We start from the raw sequence: 23713 nt of genomic DNA on the forward strand, positions 1-23713 counted from the left end.
TCAATACTCTTCCCTCTAAACAAAAAGGTTGATTATAGCTAATAATATCCTACAAATTCCTTTAAAAAAACAGATTATAATAGATAAAAATACACAAAATCATGCATAATTGTTATTGCTTCTAAAAAATGTCTAATCAAATACATTTTATGGCTTGCTTCTTTTTTTTTTTTTACTAAATATATTCTGAACAAAAACTGTTTGCATTCCAGACTGAGGTATCATTCTACAGGTTATATTACAGTATACTGATATTACCGATTTCTTTCATTGGTCAATGACTAACACGCTTCATGTCTGATTCTTTAAGTGTTCATTCTATAGAAAACAGTTTAGAATAGATGTTATACATTTTCTCAATCTGAATAAGATATTTTCAATTCAAATCTCCCACCTAGTAGTCGAACTTGTTCGGGTCTGTTTTTTAGAAATCGATTTCTCTACAATTCTCTTTTAGTAAGCAAGCATCACTAGCTACTTTTCATGCGTGGCTAGTTATAATATTGGGCACCACAATCCCTCTATATAAAGCTAATGCATATGAAGAGTACAATATTTCTTAAAAATGGAAGACGTTGGTGATTTTGTTGTTTTCAAAACAACTTGTCACTTGTTCATACAATATTACATATTGTACTAGATAAAACAAGACAGGTTATGAGATAGCATATTGCACAGATCCCGGAAGGAAAGTGGATCACAAATGTTACAACCAAAACAGGTCAGAAATCAAATAATAAAAGGATATCTGGGGCACAGCACACAGTGACTGGCCCTAACTAACTACATCTACCCTGATTTGGTTCGTACCATTCATACACCCTGTTGACAAGGTTATCGAAATCATTCTGGGAAAATGGGGAGGGGGAGCAGGGCGATGTATAAATGGTGTCCTGTGAATTTTGGTACAGTAGGTTTTAATGGTACGTACTTTATATGATGTGTTTTTTACCTTTATTTTACTAGGCAAATTCTTATTTTCAATGACGGCCTAGGAACAGTGGGTTAACTGCCTGTTCAGGGGCAGAACGACAGATTTGTACCTTGTCAGCTCGGGGATTCGAACTTGCAACCTTTCGGTTACTAGTCCAACGCTCTAACCACTAGGCTACCCTGCCGCCCTGTGTAGTCTAAAGGAAGGCATGTAATTCATTAACCTCCCTCTGTAGGACCGGGACTAGTGTTCTGTTGGCCTCTACGGCGTTTTCATCATGTCGAAAAGCACCAACTGTCATGGTGCCAAACATGTCAATGAGGTAGAGAGATATTTCCAGCTTTCAACCAATCACGTGGCTGCTAATCTAATCTCACAGAGCCAGATGAGTGTCTCAGAATATTGCATAATACATCACGGTGTGGCTGTAATATCTGGCATGCGAGATTACAGGGGTCTATGTAACAGTATAACTTTAGACCGTCCCCTCGCCCATACCCGGGCGTGAACCAGGGACCCTCTGCACACATCAACAACAGTCACCCACGAAGCATCGTTACCCATCGCTCCACAAAAGCCGCGGCCCTTGCAGAGCAAAGGGGAACTACTACTTCAAGGTCTCAGAGCAAGTGACGTCACCGATTGAAACGCTATTTAGCGCGCACCGCTAACTAAGCTAGCCGTTTCACATCCGTTACATCAGTACCACCGCTAACTAAGCTAGCCGTTTCACATCTGTTACATCAGTACCACCGCTAACTAAGCTAGCCGTTTCACATCTGTTACATCAGTACCACCGCTAACTAAGCTAGCCGTTTCACATCTGTTACATCAGTACCACCGCTAACTAAGCTAGCCGTTTCACATCTGTTACATCAGTACCACCGCTAACTAAGCTAGCCGTTTCACATCTGTTACATCAGTACCACCGCTAACTAAGCTAGCCGTTTCACATCTGTTACATCAGTACCACCGCTAACTAAGCTAGCCGTTTCACATCTGTTACATCAGTACCACCGCTAACTAAGCTAGCCGTTTCACATCCGTTACATCAGTACCACCGCTAACTAAGCTAGCCGTTTCACATCCGTTACATCAGTACCACCGCTAACTAAGCTAGCCGTTTCACATCTGTTACATCAGTACCACCGCTAACTAAGCTAGCCGTTTCACATCTGTTACATCAGTACCACCGCTAACTAAGCTAGCCGTTTCACATCTGTTACATCAGTACCACCGCTAACTAAGCTAGCCGTTTCACATCTGTTACATCAGTACCACCGCTAACTAAGCTAGCCGTTTCACATCTGTTACATCAGTACCACCGCTAACTAAGCTAGCCGTTTCACATCTGTTACATCAGTACCACCGCTAACTAAGCTAGCCGTTTCACATCTGTTACATCAGTACCACCGCTAACTAAGCTAGCCGTTTCACATCTGTTACATCAGTACCACCGCTAACTAAGCTAGCCGTTTCACATCTGTTACATCAGTACCACCGCTAACTAAGCTAGCCGTTTCACATCTGTTACATCAGTACCACCGCTAACTAAGCTAGCCGTTTCACATCTGTTACATCAGTACCACCGCTAACTAAGCTAGCCGTTTCACATCCGTTACATCAGTACCACCGCTAACTAAGCTAGCCGTTTCACATCCGTTACATCAGTACCACCGCTAACTAAGCTAGCCGTTTCACATCCGTTATCTACACCAGATCCTTGCTACAATGTCTACTGAAAGTTTTACTATATTTGTAAAGGGTTGGGGATAAGGGCATTCAGGAAAAACAACAAACCACTGATCCCAGTACATCTAGATCTATACCTAGATAAATTGATTATAAAAATGGTGAATTGCCTTGGTTCAGACCACAGAAGAGTAGAGGTCAAATTGGGCGGTAAAGACTACACAATTCCTGTTTGACCCCTAGTTATGAAATAAATAGGCTCAAACTACAAGGAGTGGTGGAGAGTAAGAATGCTGATCTAGGACCTGTCTATACAATCTGATTCATTCTGATCTAGGATCTGTCTATTCAATCTGATCTAGGATCTGTCTATACAATCTGATTCATTCTGATCTAGGATCTGTCTATTCAATCTGATCTAGGATCTGTCTATAAAATCTGATTCAATCTGATCTAGGATCTGTCTATACATTATGATTCATTATGATCAAACTGAAAAGTCAAACTGATGCTAGATCAGCCCTCCTACTTTGAGACGCTTTGTAGATACGGGCCCTGATCTACAGTTATCATCATTATTGGCTATAAGGAGAGGAGAGAGACAGACGGACAGCTAGGTGAGGAGAGAGACGGACGGACAGCTAGGTGAGGAGAGAGACGGACGGACAGCTAGGTGAGGAGAGAGACGGACGGACAGCTAGGTGAGGAGAGAGACGGACGGACAGCTAGGTGAGGAGAGAGACGGACGGACAGCTAGGTGAGGAGAGAGACGGACGGACAGCTAGGTGAGGAGAGAGACGGACGGACAGCTAGGTGAGGAGAGAGACGGACGGACAGCTAGGTGAGGAGAGAGACGGACGGACAGCTAGGTGAGGAGAGAGACGGACGGACAGCTAGGTGAGGAGAGAGACGGACGGACAGCTAGGTGAGGAGAGAGACGGACGGACAGCTAGGTGAGGAGAGAGACGGACGGACAGCTAGGTGAGGAGAGAGACGGACGGACAGCTAGGTGAGGAGAGAGACGGACGGACAGCTAGGTGAGGAGAGAGACGGACGGACAGCTAGGTGAGGAGAGAGACAGACGGACAGCTAGGTGAGGAGAGAGACAGACGGACAGCTAGGTGAGGAGAGAGACAGACGGACAGCTAGGTGAGGAGAGAGACAGACGGACAGCTAGGTGAGGAGAGAGACGGACCCGGCCTGGGGCTGTATCTGTGGTAGCCAGTCTCTCCTGTAACCCACACATCCTCTCTTTAGTGAAGAGTGGCAGAGGTTGATATCTTGATCCATTGATGATGACAGACTTTGATCCATCTCTGGTTTCAACAGCTGTGGAGCTTGACAGTTGGGTGATGGTGGCCTAAATCCAGACTTGTCTCACACGGACAGTTCCCCCACACCTGGCAGTCTGTCATGGGAGACCTGTGGTCCACAGGACAGTTCCCCCCACACCTGGCAGTCTGGCATGGGAGGCCTGTGGTCCGCAGGACAGTTCCCCCCACACCTGGCAGTCTGGCATGGGAGACCTGTGGTCCACAGGACAGTTCCCCCACACCTGGCAGTCTGTCATGGGAGACCTGTGGTCCACAGGACAGTTCCCCCCACACCTGGCAGTCTGTCATGGGAGACCTGTGGTCTGCAGGACAGTTCCCCCCACACCTGGCAGTCTGGCACTCATTTAGTTTGCATCTGTTTTGGGATTTGAGAAATGTGAGAATAGTGCAATGAAAAAGCACAAAGCTAGCTACACCACCATGATGATGGCTAGCTACACCACCATGATGATGGCTAGCTACACCACCATGATGATGGCTAGCTACACCACCATGATGATGGCTAGCTACACCACCATGATGATGGCTAGCTACACCACCATGATGATGGCTAGCTACACCACCATGATGATGGCTAGCTACACCACCATGATGATGGCTAGCTACACCACCATGATGATGGCTAGCTACACCACCATGATGATGGCTAGCTACACCACCATGATGATGGCTAGCTACACCACCATGATGATGGCTAGCTACACCATCATGATGATGGCTAGCTACACCATCATGATGATGGCTAGCTACACCATCATGATGATGGCTAGCTACACATCATGATGATGGCTTATGATTACTAGCTACATATCATTATGATGGCTAACTACATAGCATTATGATGGCTAACTACATATCATTATGATGGCTAACTACATATCATTATGATGACTAGCTACATATCATTATGATGGCTTAAAAGGACTGACCTTTGTCAAACGATGTACACGTTCAGAAGATCTAGTCTAGAAGCTGGAGAGAAAGACTGGATGGACAAACAATACCCAATTTTAAAAAATAGAGCTAGGAAATTAGCTAGCTATATAAATTGCATAAACAACCTTTCACAAATGTCATCCAAATGATCTATTATGAAAAACAAATATCAGAAACCCGTGACATGCCCATAGTAAAGCAGGGATACAACGGAAACCAATAATTATTGCTAGCTAGTAGCGAACTAAACTCCACAGTGAAGGTAGTTTGATGGACTTCACCAACGGAGTGGCACCGAGACGAATTTAGCTCTGACTAAATCGTTTCGCCAAAGGTCAATAATTCTGAAAAACGCCCACCGTGTACCTTGGTTTGTCCTCTGTAGTTGCATGCCTTTGTTTGCAGATATCCATACCTTTTCAATACATGTTAATCAAATACAGCCACTGACTGTTTGCTCAATGCAGTTGCTCTAAAAATGTGAGAGGTCAAAGATGGCGGCCGTCAGGCACTTCCCACAAATTCCTCATTCTGTACATGACTCTCCTTTACTATTTTTTTTTTGTACGGTCATTAGCAGAGCATACGTGATCCCACTTTCTAGCTTCAAGGACGCTGGCAATTTGAAAAACAAAAAAGTATACTGAACAAAAATATAAAAACGCAACATGTAAAGTGTTTCATGAACTGAAATAACAGATCACAGAAATTGTACATAGACACAGATTTGTTTTACATCCCTGTTAGTGAGCATTTCTCCTTTGCCAAGATAATCCATCCACCTGACAGGTGTGGCATATCAAGAAGCTGATGAAAAAGCATGATCAATTACACAGGTGCACCTTGTGCTGGGGGACAATAAAAGGCCACTAAAATGTGCAGTTTTTTTTTAGAGTGACCTTTTATTGTCCTCAGCATAAGGTGCACCTGTTTAAACTTAAGACATGATCATTTTGAGATAGCGTGCAATTGTCATGCTGAATACAGGAATGTCCACCAGAGCTGTTGCCAGAGAATTGAATGTTCATTTCTCGACCATAAGCCGCTCAACAAACGTTGTTTTAGACAATTTGGCAGTACGTCCAACCGGCCTTACAACCGCAGACCACGTGTAACCACGCCAGCCCAGGACCTCAACATCCGGCTTCTTCACCTGCGGGATCGTCTGAGACCAGCCACCCAGACAGCTGATGAAACTGAGGGTTTGCACAACCGAACAATGTCTACAGAAACAGTCTGTGTGTTCGTCGTCCTCACCAGGGTCTTGACCTGACTGCAGTTCGGCGTCATAACTGACATCAGTGGGTAAATGCTCACCTCTGATGGCCACTGGCACGTTGGAGAAGTGTGCTCTTCACGGATGAATCCCGGTTTCAGCTGTACCGGACAGATGGCAGACAGCGTGTATGGAGTCATGTGGGCGAGCAGTTTGCTGATGTCAATGTTAACAGAGTGCCCCATGGTTGTGGTGGGGTTATGGTATGTGCAGGCCTAAGTCACGGACAACGAACAAAATTCTATTTTATCAATGTCAATTTGAATGCATAGAGATACCGTGACGGGATCCTGAGGCCCATTATCGTGCCATTCATCCACCGCCATCACCTCATGTTTCATCATGATAATGCACAGCCCCATGGCACAAGGATCTGTAGACAATTCCTGGAAGCTGAAAATGTCCCAGTTCTTCCATGGCCTGCATACTCACCAGACATGTCACCCATTGAGCATGTTTGGGATGCTCTGGATTGATGTATATAACAGTGTGTTCCAGTTCCTGCCAATATCCAGCAACTTCACACAGCCATTAAAGAGGAGTGGGACAACATTCCACAGGCCACAATCAACAGCCGGATCAACTCTATGCGAAGGAGATGTGTTGCGCTGCATGAGGCAAATGGTGGTCACACCAGATACTGACTGGTTTTCTGATCCACCCCCCTACCTTTTTTTTATGTATCTGTGACCAACAAGATGCATATCTGTATTCCCAGTCATATGAAATCCATAGATTAGGGCCTAATTAAATCAATTTCAATTGACTGATTTCCAAATATATGAACTGAAACTTAGTAAAAAAATATTTTAAATTGTTGTGTTTTGGATTGTTTGGTAAGTGTAATTTGTGCTCATTTATTTGCACTTTGAAAAATGTAACGTACCATAGTTTAGAGTCAGTGGAGGGCCCTAAAACAATGACGTCATATGAATTCTGCCATCTTTATGCACGTAGGTCAGTCGATGGTGGTGATATGGTATTTCATTACCGTTTATTGGGGGGTGGATTTCAGCCAACAAAGTAAGGCACGCAACTACAGAGGACAAACAGGTACAAGTTCATACGGTAATTTACATTTAAAAAATTAAAAAATAAATAAAGTATTGACCTTGGACGAATCGATGTAGTCGGAGCTGAATTGCACAAAGCCGTCTGGTGAAGTTAATCAGAAACTTCCTTCATTTCAATTGAATAGAGTTTAGTTCGCTGCTAGATATGCCGCGTCTATACAGTTCACAGTTAAACAAAGGGCTGAGTGCCCATCTCGCAAACACCGATCATCCAACCACCTATAGCTACGTTTAAAATACTACATTACTCATTAAAAGTACTCACTGAAAGACATCCAAGCCGCCATAAATCATCAGTAAACGCTAATGTCCCGGGTGTTGTCCGTCGGTCGTTGTACGGGTCCCGTGGATTTTTTTGCAAGCACCACGGTCTCCACCGTCCGACGCCATTTTTTTTTTAACTCTCCCATCGTCAGAGATAATTTTGAGGAGATGGGAAACGCCACTGAGCTACGCGGTGCATTCTGGGACCGAGGAGCTGTCTCCTTCAAGGCCTCTTCTTCAAAAGCTCAAAAACATAACATTAACAGAAATTTCGTCAACAAGAAGTACAACATTACAAAATATTTTCCAAGATGTGAGATAATTAGTCTTGCTGTTTGTAATATTGTATAGCTCTGGAATGGTGACATTACGTACTTTCGAGGAAAATAGGCACGTTTTTCGACTAATACCTTGACTTTGAGAAGGGATTTGCGTGAAGAGTAGTTTAACAACCGCGGGGCAGCGGGATAACGAACCCGATTGGTCGACAGTCTGTCCGTTATATTTCAATCATTCATTGCCTAATAGACTTCCTATAAATTCAATTCAAAGGCTTTTATTGCCGTGGAAAACATGTCTACATTGCACAACGCAAGTGAAATAGATCGTTAACAATCTCCTCCAAGCTCATCCTTGCTCTAATATCTCTGGCATAGCTTTTACGAAGATCCCGGGAAAAACTGACACTCAAATCCTAAACCCCGCCCCTCAGTTTTCCTCGCATTACAAATACTGTATAAAGGAGAAATACACGGAATAAAAATCTAAATGCAACCATTTAAGATGTTACTAAGTTACAGTTCATATAAGGAAATTAGTCCATTTGAAATTAACTAATTAGGCCCCTAATCTGTGGATTTCACATGACTGGGAATACAGATATGCAGCTATTGGTCACAGATACCTTAAAACAAAAAGGTAGGGGCGTGGATCAGAAGTGACCACCATTTTCCTCATACAGCGGACATCTCCTTCTCATAGAGTTGATCAGGCTGTTGATTGTGGCCTGTGGAATGTTGTCTCACTCCCCTTCAATGGCTGTGTGAAGTTGCTGGATATTGGCAGGAACTGGAACACTCAGTCATAGACGTCAATCCAGAGCATCCCAAACATGCTCAATGGGTGACGTGTCTGGTGAGTATGCAGGCCAGGGAAGAACTGGGCCATTTTCAGCGTCCAGGAATTGTGTACAGATCCTTGCGACATGGGGCCTTGCATTATCATGCTGAAACATGAGGTGATGGCGGAGGATGAATGGAACGACAATGGGCCTCAGGATCTCGTCACGGTATCTCTATGCATTCAAATTGACATCGATAAAATGCAATTGTGTTCGTTGTCCGTGACTTATTCCTGCCCCATACCGTAACCCCACCACCACCATGGGGCACTCTGTTCACAACATCATCAGCAAACCGCTCGCCCACACACGCTGTCAGCCATCTGCCCGGTACAGTTGAAACTGGGATTAATCTGTGAAGAACACACTTCTTCAGCATGCCAGTGGCCATTGAAGGTGAGCATTTGCCCACTGTCGTCAGTTACGACACTGAACTGCGGTGAGGAGGACGAGCACACAGATGAGCTTCTCTGAGTTTATACAGACCCACAGTTCCACCACCTGTCCGGTTGGCTGGTCTCAGACGAGCCCGCAAGTGAAGGAGCCCGCAAGTGAAGAAGCCCGGATGTGGAGGTCCTGGGCTGGCGTGGTTCCACGTGGTCTGCGGTTGTGAGGCCAAATTCCCTAAAATGGTAGAGAAATAAACATTCAATTATCTGGTGGACATTCCTGCAGTCAGCAAGCTAATTGCATGAACATGTGCACCTGTGTACTGATCATGCTATTGAATCAGCTGTTTGATATGCAACACCTGTCAGGTGGATGGATTATCTTGACAAAGGAGAAATACTAACAGGGATGTCAACACATTCGTACACAGAATGAGAGAAAAAAAAACTATTTTTTGTGCGTAACGAACATTTCTGGGATCTTTTATTTTTTTTAGTTCATGAAACATGGGATGTTTTTGTGACGTTAGTGCCGTCTTTTTGTAGGCATTAACTCCGCCATGGTTTGCTGGACAAAGCCCATGAGGAAAATGAATGGCGTGTTTTTTTTTGTATAAACACCGACAATAATATGTGTGGTAAACACAGATCAGAACGCATCAAATGTCTTAAGCCGATGAGAATCTTTATCAGCTAACGTCACTTTGTAAATTTTGAAGAACGTAATAAAACAAATCACATATAAAGGCTTCATAATTCATAAATGTCACGTTAACTGACTGCTGCCATCTCAGAACAAAACGTACAAGATCGCCTAAACCCGTGTTAACCTCTGACCTTATTTCCGGGCATTAATTCCAAAAACCTATTCTTTTCCCCATTCATTTTACCTCTAGGGATGGGTGAACAAACCGGAGGTAACTTAATTCTGGGTTTTAGGACTACAAGCTGGCAATCTATATAGCCAGTCTTGGACATCCCAGACCTTGCTTGGAGCAACGAAAACTAAAAAGACGAACAGCGTACATGGATAAATATTATTAGGCCGTCTAAGTGTATGTGACCATTAAAATACAATTGGATTTGTAACAAGACAAAAAAAGGTAACTTTGAGCAAGCATGGCACCTGTTTTATTTCAATCAAATAATTTTTACAATTCTAACATTTCACAGGATAAATGATTTTATAAATATATCGTACATTTTGAGTTATGCTTGATTGGTCACATTGATTAATATAACTAATTGATGATAAATAATCTCTACGTCCAGCATCAAGGATCTGGTGAACCTAAAAAGTGCTACACAGGAATGTAGTATTTTCAGAAAATGTCCATAATATAGCTGGCGCTAATAGGAGCGTTTCACCAGTGTTACTTATCACAGCCAATCACAACATCGGTGGATTTTGGCCTATTGATTTCTCCCGCCGGAGCGGCATCCGTTGTTCTGTTCAGACTCCGGCTGTCATCTAATAGAAATCCTTCTCTTTTCCTCGTTGCTAATATTCTATATTGTTCGCTCAACTTTAGTTTTGCGCAAAAACAAGCACTGAATAGCGTAGGGAATCATTACACCGTCTAGAAATCGCTGTGAAATATCTCTTCAATAACAAAACAATATCGTTTTGTTTTTTTTACAGCTGTTTGAAGCTGGTGTACCAAAACTTTTTTTTTTTTTTAAAGGCTCAACACGGTCATTCCACTATTACGCCAGGTATATTATAAACATGCTCAAATTTGACCAAACATCCTGTGTACACAATCACATATAGCTAAATGAACACTGGTACTGTCATACATTTGGCATTTCTGGTTCAAATACATAAATTAGAATGCTTTTTCACTTCTCCATCAAAAAGTACCTGTCTAACCTGATGATAAATCAACAATAAAAACATGGAACAGTGGTATGGATCTTAAATATATTAGGTTACAATGTCTCTCTTGGTTGATTCACAATGACTGAAATCTTCTTTTGATCATGGAGGTTTGTGTTACACTAGACTAGAGTCATTAGACCGGCTAGGATCAGGACTGTCTGAGGCAGGTCATGAGACCCAGCTAGGATCAGGACTGTCTGAGGCAGGTCATGAGACCCAGCTAGGGTCAGGACTGTCTGAGGCAGGTCATGAGACCCAGCTAGGATCAGGACTGTCTGAGGCAGGTCATGAGACCCAGCTAGGATCAGGACTGTCTGAGGCAGGTCATTAGACCAGCTAGGGTCAGGACTGTCTGAGGCAGGTCATGAGACCCAGCTAGGATCAGTACTGTCTGAGGCAGGTCATGAGACCCAGCTAGGGTCAGGACTGTCTGAGGCAGGTCATTAGACCAGCTAGGGTCAGGACTGTCTGAGGCAGGTCATTAGACCAGCTAGGGTCAGGACTGTCTGAGGCAGGTCATTAGACCCAGCTAGGGTCAGGACTGTCACAAGGGCTGCCTCTCAAATGGCACTCGATTCTCTGTAGCGCAATACTTTTGACCAGGGCCAATACATAAGGCTTTTTTTCATTATAAATGGCCTACACAGAGCACTACTTTTAATCAAGGGCCATAGAGCTCTGGTTCAAAGTAGTGCACTATATAGGACACAGTGCGTCAGTTGGGACTCATACGAGAAATGGACATTAACGGTTGACTGGCTGTAGCTAGGCAGGTGGACCCGTAAAAAAAACTAAATAACATGATAACTTAGTTCCCATTTGACCCTGATGATATTGAAGGATGGGAGACCAACATCATGGCACTAAAGTGGGTTGAAAAAAAAGATGAATTCTCAAACACAAAAAGGGTTGTTGCAAAATAGTGTCCGACAATACTAGCGTGGCCTCTTTAACAAACACTGAGGAAGCTTAGACTGAGTCCCAAATGGCCAAGATTCACTCAATAGGGCTCTGGTCAAAAGGAGGGCACTATGAAGGGAATAGGGCTCTGGTCAAAAGTAGTGCACTATGAAGGGAATAGGGCTCTGGTCAAAAGTAGTGCACTATGAAGGGAATTAGGGCTCTGGTCAAAAGTAGTGCACTATGAAGGGAATTAGGGCTCTGGTCAAAAGTAGTGCACTATGAAGGGAATAGGGCTCTGGTCAAAAGTAGTGCACTATGAAGGGAATTAGGGCTCTGGTCAAAAGTAGTGCACTATATTAGGGAATAGGGCTCTGGTCTATAGTAGTGCACTATATTAGGGAATAGGGCTCTGGTCTATAGTAGTGCACTATATTAGGGAATAGGACTCTGGTCTAAAGTAGTGCACTATATTAGGGAATAGGACTCTGGTCTAAAGTAGTGCACTATATTAGGGAATAGGACTCTGGTCTAAAGTAGTGCACTATGAAGGGAATAGGGTGGCATTTGGAGCACAGACTTTATCTCGAGCTTGGGTTCCCCAAAGTCAGATCCTGCCCCCCCCGGATGCACATTTTGTTTGTCATCCTAGCTGCACTACGCCGCTGATTCAAGTAATCAAAGCCTGATTCAAGTAATCAAAGCCTGATTCAAGTAATCGAAGCCTGATTCAAGTAATCAAAGCCTGATTCAAGTAATCAAAGCCTGATTCAAGTAATCGAAGCCTGATAAGGAGTCGGATATTTGAAATCAGCGGTGTAGTGCAGCTAGGGCAAAAACCCAAAACATGCACCCAAGAGGGGAGGGGGCGGGGGGGACTGAGTTTGGGAAACAAGTCGTTGCTCAGGGAGAAACGAAGGCACATCATTCCTTGTTAGCAAGAACACATTGCACCTTAGAGAGAAATGGACATATCTTCTACATCTGCATGTTCATACTAAACAAAGCAAACAGAAACACTTTCATATATAAAACATTATCTTAAATAAAGAGGATAGATTTGGCCTTTTCTGCCCTGGCTAACATCACAATAAAGCTATACCTTACATGGAACGACACCAAACATGTCTTTTACACGTCTTAAAACATGTTTTAAACATGTTTTATATGTCTTATGTCATGAAGGTGTTATAACACAGAGAGCCTTGGTAATAAACATTGAGATCTAGTTCAACCTTGACCGGTCTAAACAATAAATAAGGTTCCATCTCTGAGAGACGTGGTAGAGTCAACATAAAACATCCCAAGGCACGCATGTATTCCCTTTAGTTTACAGAGCAGAAATAAACTACAATGTTATCTGTTCTACCAAATCCTTGGTCAGAGAGACAATAGTACTGGAGGAGGGGTCAAAGAGAGAGCATAGTACTGGAGGAGGAGTCATAGAGGGAGAATAGTACTGGAGGAGGAGTCAGAGAGAGAATAGTACTGGAGGAGGAGTCAGAGAGAGAATAGTACTGGAGGAGAAGTCAGAGAGAGAATAGTACTGGAGGAGGAGTCAGAGAGAGAATAGTACTGGAGGAGGGGTCAGAGAGAGAGCATAGTACTGGAGGAGGAGTCAGAGAGAGAGCATAGTACTGGAGGAGGAGTCAGAGAGAGAGCATAGTACTGGAGGAGGAGTCAGAGAGAGAGCATAGTACTGGAGGAAGAGTCAGAGTGAGAGAGCATAGTACTGGAGGAGGGGTCAGAGAGAGCGAGTGCATAGTGTTGAGATGGGTGTGAGGTTGCGTCCAAAACGGCATCCTATTTGCTATGTAGTGCACTACTTTTGACTTGGGACCTAAACAAAATGAGTGCACTACATAACAGAGCCCTATGGGCACTAGTCAAAAGTAGTGCACTACATAGGGAATAGGGTGCCATTTGGGACATATATTGGGTCTTGGTCCAACGGGCATTGTGAAGGTGGAGGGTCCAGCCAATCGGAGACAGTCCTGTCAGAATGGGGTCCAATCAGAGACAGTCCTGTTAGGAAGCCCATTAGTGTCTCAGTGCAGGAAGCGGATGCTCATCTTCTGTTCCACGTCCACCTTCTCCAGTACCTGAGGACGACAACAACACGGGCCATTAAGCACAACATGAGCGGCAGGGTAGCCTAGTGGTTAGAGTGTAGAGGTGGCAGGTAGCCTAGTGGTTAGAGTGTAGAGGTGGCAGGGTAGCCTAGTGGTTAGAGTGTAGAGGCGGCAGGTAGCCTAGTGGTTAGAGTGTAGAGGTGGCAGGGTAGCCTAGTGGTTAGAGTGTAGAGGTGGCAGGGTAGCCTAGTGGTTAGAGTGTAGAGGTGGCAGGTAGCCTAGTGGTTAGAGTGTAGAGGTGGCAGGTAGCCTAGTGGTTAGAGTGTAGAGGTGGCAGGGTAGCCTAGTGGTTAGAGTGTAGGGGCGGCAGGGTAGCCTAGTGGTTAGAGTGTAGGGGCGGCAGGGTAGCCTAGTGGTTAGAGTGTAGAGGTGGCAGGGTAGCCTAGTGGTTAGAGTGTAGAGGCGGCAGGGTAGCCTAGTGGTTAGAGTGTAGAGGTGGCAGGTAGCCTAGTGGTTAGAGTGTAGAGGTGGCAGGGTAGCCTAGTGGTTAGAGTGTAGAGGTGGCAGGTAGCCTAGTGGTTAGAGTGTAGAGGTGGCAGGTAGCCTAGTGGTTAGAGTGTAGAGGTGGCAGGTAGCCTAGTGGTTAGAGTGTAGAGGTGGCAGGGTAGCCTAGTGGTTAGAGTGTAGAGGTGGCAGGGTAGCCTAGTGGTTAGAGTGTAGAGGTGGCAGGTAGCCTAGTGGTTAGAGTGTAGAGGTGGCAGGGTAGCCTAGTGGTTAGAGTGTAGGGGCGGCAGGGTAGCCTAGTGGTTAGAGTGTAGGGGCGGCAGGGTAGCCTAGTGGTTAGAGTGTAGGGGCGGCAGGGTAGCCTAGTGGTTAGAGTGTAGGGGCGGCAGGGTAGCCTAGTGGTTAGAGTGTAGAGGCGGCAGGGTAGCCTAGTGGTTAGAGTGTAGAGGCGGCAGGGTAGCCTAGTGGTTAGAGTGTAGAGGCGGCAGGGTAGCCTAGTGGTTAGAGTGTAGAGGAGGCAGGGTAGCCTAGTGGTTAGAGTGTAGAGGTGGCAGGTAGCCTAGTGGTTAGAGTGTAGAGGTGGCAGGTAGCCTAGTGGTTAGAGTGTAGAGGTGGCAGGTAGCCTAGTGGTTAGAGTGTAGAGGTGGCAGGGTAGCCTAGTGGTTAGAGTGTAGAGGTGGCAGGGTAGCCTAGTGGTTAGAGTGTAGAGGTGGCAGGTAGCCTAGTGGTTAGAGTGTAGAGGTGGCAGGGTAGCCTAGTGGTTAGAGTGTAGGGGCGGCAGGGTAGCCTAGTGGTTAGAGTGTAGGGGCGGCAGGGTAGCCTAGTGGTTAGAGTGTAGAGGTGGCAGGGTAGCCTAGTGGTTAGAGTGTAGAGGCGGCAGGGTAGCCTAGTGGTTAGAGTGTAGAGGTGGCAGGGTAGCCTAGTGGTTAGAGTGTAGAGGTGGCAGGGTAGCCTAGTGGTTAGAGTGTAGAGGTGGCAGGGTAGCCTAGTGGTTAGAGTGTAGAGGCGGCAGGGTAGCCTAGTGGTTAGAGTGTAGAGGTGGCAGGGTAGCCTAGTGGTTAGAGTGTAGAGGCGGCAGGGTAGCCTAGTGGTTAGAGTGTAGAGGTGGCAGGGTAGCCTAGTGGTTAGAGTGTTGGACTAGTAACCGAAAGGTTGCAAGTTCAAATCCCCGAGCTGACAAGGTACAAATCTGTCGTTCTGCCCCTGAACAGGCAGTTAACCCACTGTTCCTAGGCCGTCATTGAAAATAAGAATTTGTTCTTAACTGACTTGCCTAGTTAAATAAAGGTATAAAATTTTTAAAAACATTACCTCGGTCTAACAAGACCAACACCTGCAGTGATTAACATTACCTCAGTTTAACTCACAAACACACCTTCTCTAAATACCAACAGGGGACTCAACGCAACACAGTCAGTACTGTAGAACTGACAACATAATGTACATTTCAGGCAAACTGCGAATTAGAGGGGGCCCGGGGTCTCCCCTGAATGAGACATGGGTCCCACTAAATGCAACAAAGTCAAACTTTGATTAAAACGCGATTTGTACTGCTAGTGGTAAATATAAAAACATATTCCTAATTAAACAAACATCGATCATGGATAAATAATAATAATCTGTGTGGCTACACTAGTCATCCCTGGAGAGTCTCATATCGAAGCCCCTTTTCAGGTTTCCCTGGCGGCTATTGGTAGAGCAATGAACATTACATTGTCTGGCAACAGCTCTTGGTGAACATTCCTGCAGTCAGCATGCAAATTGCACACTCCCTCAAAACATGAGACGTTGGTGGCATTTGTGTTGTGACAAATTTGCACAAAAGGGGCCTTTTGTCCCCAGCACAAGGTGCACCTGTGTAATGATCATGCTGTTTAATCAGCTTCTTGATATGCCACACCTGTCAGGTGGATGGATTTTCTTGGCAATTGAGAAATACTCACTAACAGGGATTTAAACACACTGGTGAACAACATTTGAGATAAGCTTTGTTGTGCGTCTGGAAAAAGTCAGTCCCCCCCCCCCCCCCCCCAGCTCATGAAACATGGCACCAACACTGTGTATTCTTTTGTTCAGTGTAATTCTAAGAGTATAGGTAAAGACCCCATGGCAATCTCTGAATGTCATTACACTCGCTTGTTTTGTAACAGATGTCCCTTTTCATTCATCAAGTGACGTGTTCGTTCGGTGGCTGGAATTATTTTGGAGGTGGACAAACTTGTGCAGGCAGCCTACTTTTAAAAACAAATTTAAGATTTGATTTTGATTTGTTTGACAAAAAAAGATGAAAACATCCTGACTAGGTGTGTTCATGTCAAATACATTATACACGCATATATATATATATATATTATATTATATATATAAATATTATTTTTTGTTGTTGCTAATTGTATCTTCACTTCATTTTTTACACAGGAGGTCCTGTGCTGATAACGGCCCTGAACGCCACGGTATAATTCACACTGATTCTAGGTTAGGTAATAGTTCATGTTTCCAAATATACAAAATATTAAAAAGTTTCCAACCTTGATGAACTCATTAAAGGAAATGGAGTTGTCTCCATTCTGGTCGGCCTCCTGGATGGTCCTATCAGCGATGCTGCCCAGCTGCTCGTCAGAGATGTTCACACCAACCATCATTCTAAGAACCTGGAATGAACATGTTCACAGCAACCATCATTCTAAGAACCTGGAATAAACATGTTCACAGCAACCATCATTCTAAGAACCTGGAATAAACATGTTCACAGCAACCATCATTCTAAGAACCTGAAATAAACATGTTCACAGCAACCATAATTCTAAGAACCTGAAATATGTTGACAAAGTTCCTTGGGGTCTAAAATGTACAGTTCTCTAAGTCTTAACACCAGAGATGTTAAGTACAAGATGACCTAAATGTAGTATATATAAACACCGAATATAAGTGTAAAAACAATACAAACAAAAACACTTAAATTGGCCACCATCACTGGGCACTACCCACCTAGACACACAGGTCGTACATCACTGGGCACTACCCACCTAGACACACAGGTCGTACATCACTGGGCACTACCCACCTAGACACACAGGTCGTACATCACTGGGCACTACCCACCTAGACACACAGGTCGTACATCACTGGGCACTACCCACCTAGACACACAGGTCGTACATCACTGGGCACTACCCACCTAGACACACAGGTCGTACATCACTGGGCACTACCCACCTAGACACACAGGTCGTACATCACTGGGCACTACCCACCTAGACACACAGGTCGTACATCACTGGGCACTACCCACCTAGACACACAGGTCGTACATCACTGGGCACTACCCACCTAGACACACAGGTCGTACATCACTGGGCACTACCTACCTAGACACACAGGTCGTACATCACTGGGCACTACCTACCTAGACACACAGGTCGTACATCACTGGGCACTACCCACCTAGACACACAGGTCGTACATCATTGGGCACTACCCACCTAGACACACAGGTCGTACATCACTGGGCACTACCCACCTAGACACACAGGTCGTACATCACTGGGCACTACCCACCTAGACACACAGGTCGTACATCACTGGGCACTACCTACCTAGACACACAGGTCGTACATCACTGGGCACTACCTACCTAGACACACAGGTCGTACATCACTGGGCACTACCCACCTAGACACACAGGTCGTACATCACTGGGCACTACCCACCTAGACACACAGGTCGTACATCACTGGGCACTACCCACCTAGACACACAGGTCGTACATCATTGGGCACTACCCACCTAGACACACAGGTCGTACATCACTGGGCACTACCCACCTAGACACACAGGTCGTACATCACTGGGCACTACCCACCTAGACACACAGGTCGTACATCACTGGGCACTACCCACCTAGACACACAGGTCGTACATCACTGGGCACTACCTACCTAGACACACAGGTCGTACATCACTGGGCACTACCTACCTAGACACACAGGTCGTACATCACTGGGCACTACCTACCTAGACACACAGGTCGTACATCACTGGGCACTACCCACCTAGACACACAGGTCGTACATCACTGGGCACTACCCACCTAGACACACAGGTCGTACATCACTGGGCACTACCCACCTAGACACACAGGTCGTACATCACTGGGCACTACCCACCTAGACACACAGGTCGTACATCACTGGGCACTACCTACCTAGACACACAGGTCGTACATCATTGGGCACTACCCACCTAGACACACAGGTCGTACATCACTGGGCACTACCTACCTAGACACACAGGTCGTACATCACTGGGCACTACCCACCTAGACACACAGGTCGTACATCACTGGGCACTACCCACCTAGACACACAGGTCGTACATCACTGGGCACTACCTACCTAGACACACAGGTCGTACATCACTGGGCACTACCTACCTAGACACACAGGTCGTACATCACTGGGCACTACCTACCTAGACACACAGGTCGTACATCATTGGACACTGCCTACCTAGACACACAGGTCATACATCATTGGACACTACCCACCTAGACACACAGGTCGTACATCATTGGACACTGCCCAGCCAATACAAGGAGAGATTGCAGAAGAGGAGGGTTGCACAAAAAGTAGCCCAAAACATTTAGTTGGGGTTGGAAAGTTACATAATTGTCTCAGTACATGTCAACCTCCCCTTCCTTTGAAGTGAAATGTTCTAGAAGTTCCGTAATAAAATATTCTGATCACTAAAAGAGCCCTTTCTTCCTTGGCAGTGTCTATATTTACTCCAGTAGGCTCAGATTACAACATGACTTTGCGTAACAAATCTAAGACAAAGGTCTCTCTGTTTTCAGCAAAGGCAGAAAAGGGGAGTTTCTCTCCCTTGGAGCTTGTTATTCAGCTCTAGTGTAGATCTATGTATTTATTCTCCTGATACATACTCCACAACAGTAACGCCCCGATTCTCCGATGACAATACGCTGCTGAGCTCTTGAGACTTACCGCCTAAAAACATCAGACTTAAAAATAAAAAAAAATAGAAATAAAAATGTTGGGCAGCCCCCCAAGAGTGTGTGATTTGAACCCTGACCCCATCCTGACCTGTAGCAGCTCGTCACGGGAGATCTTATCATCTCTGTCCAGGTCGTACAGCCTGAAAGCAACTGGAGAAGAGATGGAAGAATTGAAATGTGAAGTCATCATTTCAGAAAGCATTTTTAACGTCCATCGTCAAAATAAAGTCAAGCTCTTTTTAAATAAAGAATAGTGGAAGAAGGTGATAGAGAAATAGTCAAGTGTTCTGGGATCCAAGCTAGATGTGCCCAGCCTGTTTGTGCCGTCTTGTTTACAAGACAGTACAAACACACCTGTGACCAGGCTAGGGCCTAGCCTCTGACTCACAGAGCAGTTTATTGCTCCTGCTGTTGAGCGGCTCGGAGGCAATGGGGTCCTTGTTCTTCTCGTTGTCTTCTATGGGACGGAAGTGAGCAAGTGTCCTCATGAAGCCCCTGAAGTTGACCTGGTCCTCCCTGTCCGACCAAGTGGGGTGAAAGTAACAATTACTGACGCCCATCAATAAATAATCCTGCATCACAGTCACATAACAATTACTCCAGTCAAGCACCACTCAAATCGGTAGGCTATAACCGAGGCCTACATATAAGACTGAGCATCATTTCTAGGGTACGGTAGAGAAAGCTTAAACTGTATCATTTACTTCCTAGCCATACAGTAAACAGTCCTTTACTAAGTTAAGACTCGAGGTCACTACACCTCAGACCAATGTGACCCTCTTCTACCAGGCCGTTCATTCTGGCACGCATGTCTCAGTCTAACCTGACAGACAGACGTGGGTCATTCGTTGAGAAGTGCCTTGAACAAACACACAAAATCTTGTCGGTTTGATGCCACTGACAGCTAAGTCAATTACAGTGTAATGGTACACGTCGGCTCTGCAGACAACAGACCCCTGTCCCGATTGGACAGCTGTTCTCCAGTCATGCTCTAGCCTGGTTCAAGATCCGTTTGTGCCTTCTTACTAAATTCTATGGTGAAAATAACCATACAAGTGGTCAAGACAGCACAAAATAGATCTAGGACCAGGCTATAATGCTACAATCTGCAGTGGAACTGCGGTGAACCAGACTAGCTCTAGACTCCAGAGGATCAGTAACCACTGTAAACCACAGCTACATTTAAGTCGCCTACACACTGGTCGTGTTGGGAATGTAATGATAGAAGCCGATCGAAGGCATGTTGTCAATAAAACACGGAACTTTCATGTCCATTTCTAAGATCCAGAACCACCATGTGAACACAGAAACTAGCTTTAAAAATGTGCCGTTTTCTCTTCAACTTTTAAATAGTTGTCAAATACACACAAACTATTCATTTGTAACCCTGTTCCAACAAAATAACTGTTTAACATATGTTTAATGTATTACTAAAAATGGTTGTTGTTGTAGTAAGAGTGACTCCCGGCTATGTGCAACCTTGAGGAAAACAGTGAAGGGCACAGAGACGACTCACCCCTCAGGAAAGAAGGCATTGATGATTCTGTCTCCCAGAGGATTGATGGCCAACTCTGGGATCCGTTGGAAATCCTCCCGACTACACAAACCAGACAGACGGTGTGAGGACAGTTAAGATGAACACCGTGACAACAAAAGGGAATGTTGATCTATTAAGGTCTCGGAGGCGAAGAGTTAGTCCCCACATCACACACTACCTGATAAATCGACAGATATCACTGACAGGACACGGAATAGTGTGATGATATGACAATGATTCAAATGTTCATTTGGCCGTATGCTTTGATTCCAAATGTTGAGTCACTGCGTCTTGAACAGTCAAATCGACATTGAGAGTCTGCTTGGGTGAGCGGACATGGCCAAGGTGGTGTGTGTGTCTGCGGGTGAGGTATTCAGCTCAGGGGAGCGGACGTGGCCAAGGTGGTGTGTCTGTGTCTGCGGGTGAGATATTCAGCTCAGGGGAGCGGACGTGGCCAAGGTGGTGTGTGTGTGTCTGCGGGTGAGGTATTCAACTCAGGTGAGCGGACGTGGCCAAGGTGGTGTGTGCGGGTGAGATATTCAACTCAGGGGAGCGGACGTGGCTGTAGTGTTGTGTCAACTGATGAATGATTAGGACCCAAGTCACCTTGGATTCACCACATTGGCTTTAGCCAGGCCCACTGTATACCATAATGCAGACTGGATGCTTCGGTGAGAGAGGACACAGAACTGGCTATGTGTAAACAGGCAGTAGTGTGCCTACATTCAAGTGTTTACAGTCATGTAGTGACCTGAAACTGACCCACACCCCAGCTTAATAGTCAGTAACATTTCAAAGACATGGGTTAAAATGGGAGTAAAATGTGTGGCTGGGAGAGATAGAAGTGCTGTGATTAAAAGGTGACCATTTTACCTCTGAAGGTTCGAGAGGGAGGGAACATTGAGAACAGTCAATATGGTCTATCTAGTCTAACGTTTGCTGTCACGCGTGCACTAGATCTGACGTGAGGAGATGTCTACGCAGTGAGGTCCAGTCACACAGACTCAAGCAACTGCTGCTGTTGATATTACAAACAGTGTTGTCAGACTAGACCGACACCCAGGACAAAAAATAAATAAATATGGTTCTAGACTTCTTACTCAGTGGTAAAATACACCACTGTAGGTTATGCCCGACACGGAACCCAAACCAGCTGCGCATAAATTTATTTTGGAACGCTCGCGCACGTGATACGGGCGGTGTAGTCAGGATATGAGCCAAGAGGAAAGCCTTTTGTCCAACGGAATTGTGTGCGCACAGAACGGAGTCTACAAACTTCAAAAATGTGCACGCAATTTTCAAAACCACACGGGCTCAGAATATACTTGCATTGCCACTTTCAAGTAGGGGAAATGGTCACTTGCCTCTCAGCGATATTCACTGGTTGGCAGACAGTTTCCCTGCATATTACCCAGTTGGCTCTGATGATGTTACAGGGGAAGCAAATGTTGGGAGGAAGGGTAATCATGAACCAATGTCTTGCAGACATCTCATATCCACCTTCTGGTTATTTCAGTAGTTACTGAGTGTTTCACAAAGCATTTCACACACACGTATGCCAGTGCTGCTGTTGGATGGTACTGTACCTGAGCGTGCCGTTCTCTCCTTTGTCCAAGCTGGTAAAGCGACTGTAGAGCCGGGTGATCTGGCTGTGGGAAACTGCAAAGAAACACAAAGTGACAAGATTGTTGGGATTATGTTTCTGAATGCCTCACGTCTCAACACACTAGAACCTATTTAAACACAAAGGAGTACAATAATGTAGCATACTATAGCACTGACTTTACTAAGCGCTACTTTTGAGGAAAAAAAACGTCCTTACTAGGTGTGGTTGTCTCACCTAGATGGGTGCACGAACTAAGTCACACTGGATAAAAGCGCCTGCTAAAGTACAACAAAAAAATCATTTAACTGAGAAGGAAATGTATAGTTTGTCTCTGTTTTTAAATCAACAAAATGTGTTCATAAATAAAGCAGCTAACGTTAGTTTGTTTCTTTGCTGTGATCTCCTGGAATAACGCATTTGTATGGGGTTTAGTACAGACCAGGCACCAGATAGAGAACAGTGTTAAGTCACACTATAATAATGACATGTCTCTGTTCAGTCCACAGATCAGCTCATTTCAAGGGACAAGATAAACACATAACACCTCACCACAACACGCTAACTAGTACTGGTGTAATGTACAAACACTAATCCAACTAGCTAAAAAATATATAGTTAACCAGGTTACTCTAGAGTGCGAGTTTGTCATCTAACTGCTAGTTGACTACAGACTACAGTAGAGACAATAATGCTATCTAGCAAGTTAGTTAGCACTACGTTGACCAGCTAGTTAACAAGCATTGGTAAAAGTGGGCCATTTAACTTACAGCCGGTCTCTTTTTTAATTTCTTCAATCTCCTCCTCTCTCAGTAACGTTGACGCTCTGGATCCCATTGTAATGAGCTTGCTGATTCGGGCTAACTAAAAGCTGGGTACAAGAAGGTAGCAATTTGTGTAACGTGTCTATCTATGGTTTACGTTGAATCCTACTGTTGTTGATGATGATATCCTTGTGATCTTTTTTTTTTAATGATTCCGAGTTTGACTCTCAAAACAGCTGACCGGATAGATGTCCACTCGGTGTTGTGTTTTCAACACTGAAAACCACTAGTCGGGACACTCTGTAGACAGCGTTTCTCCCGGTGGGCGGTGGTATAGCTCACCGGTGGGCGGTGGTACATGACACCGTAGGGGGCGGTACAGCTCACCGGTGGGCGGTGGTACATGACACGGTGGGCGGTGG

At 45.1% G+C, this 23713-nt stretch overlaps 1 protein-coding gene and 1 long non-coding RNA gene across 2 annotated transcripts; both read right to left on the bottom strand.

The window, feature by feature from the left end:
• Window positions 1-2529: 2529 nt before the first annotated feature.
• On the bottom strand, window positions 2530-8325 carry LOC116353326 (uncharacterized). The gene is made up of 3 exons (XR_004202655.1): window positions 7511-8325; window positions 4890-4945; window positions 2530-4315 (listed from the first exon to the last, which is right to left on the bottom strand). It is a non-coding gene; the product is annotated as an uncharacterized LOC116353326 (long non-coding RNA).
• Window positions 8326-10122: 1797 nt separating this feature from the next.
• LOC109882764 (calcineurin B homologous protein 1) lies at window positions 10123-23594 on the bottom strand. Its single transcript, XM_020474854.2, has 7 exons — window positions 23298-23594; window positions 22511-22583; window positions 20904-20984; window positions 19776-19903; window positions 19476-19537; window positions 16905-17027; window positions 10123-13902 (listed from the first exon to the last, which is right to left on the bottom strand). The coding sequence occupies exons 1-7, from the start codon at window positions 23362-23364 to the stop codon at window positions 13849-13851; spliced, it is 588 nt and encodes a 195-aa protein (XP_020330443.1). The 5' UTR covers window positions 23365-23594; the 3' UTR covers window positions 10123-13848.
• Window positions 23595-23713: the final 119 nt, after the last annotated feature.

This window comes from Oncorhynchus kisutch, linkage group LG14 (genome assembly GCF_002021735.2).
Source record: "Oncorhynchus kisutch isolate 150728-3 linkage group LG14, Okis_V2, whole genome shotgun sequence".
In the NCBI taxonomy this organism is placed as follows: domain Eukaryota; kingdom Metazoa; phylum Chordata; class Actinopteri; order Salmoniformes; family Salmonidae; genus Oncorhynchus; species Oncorhynchus kisutch.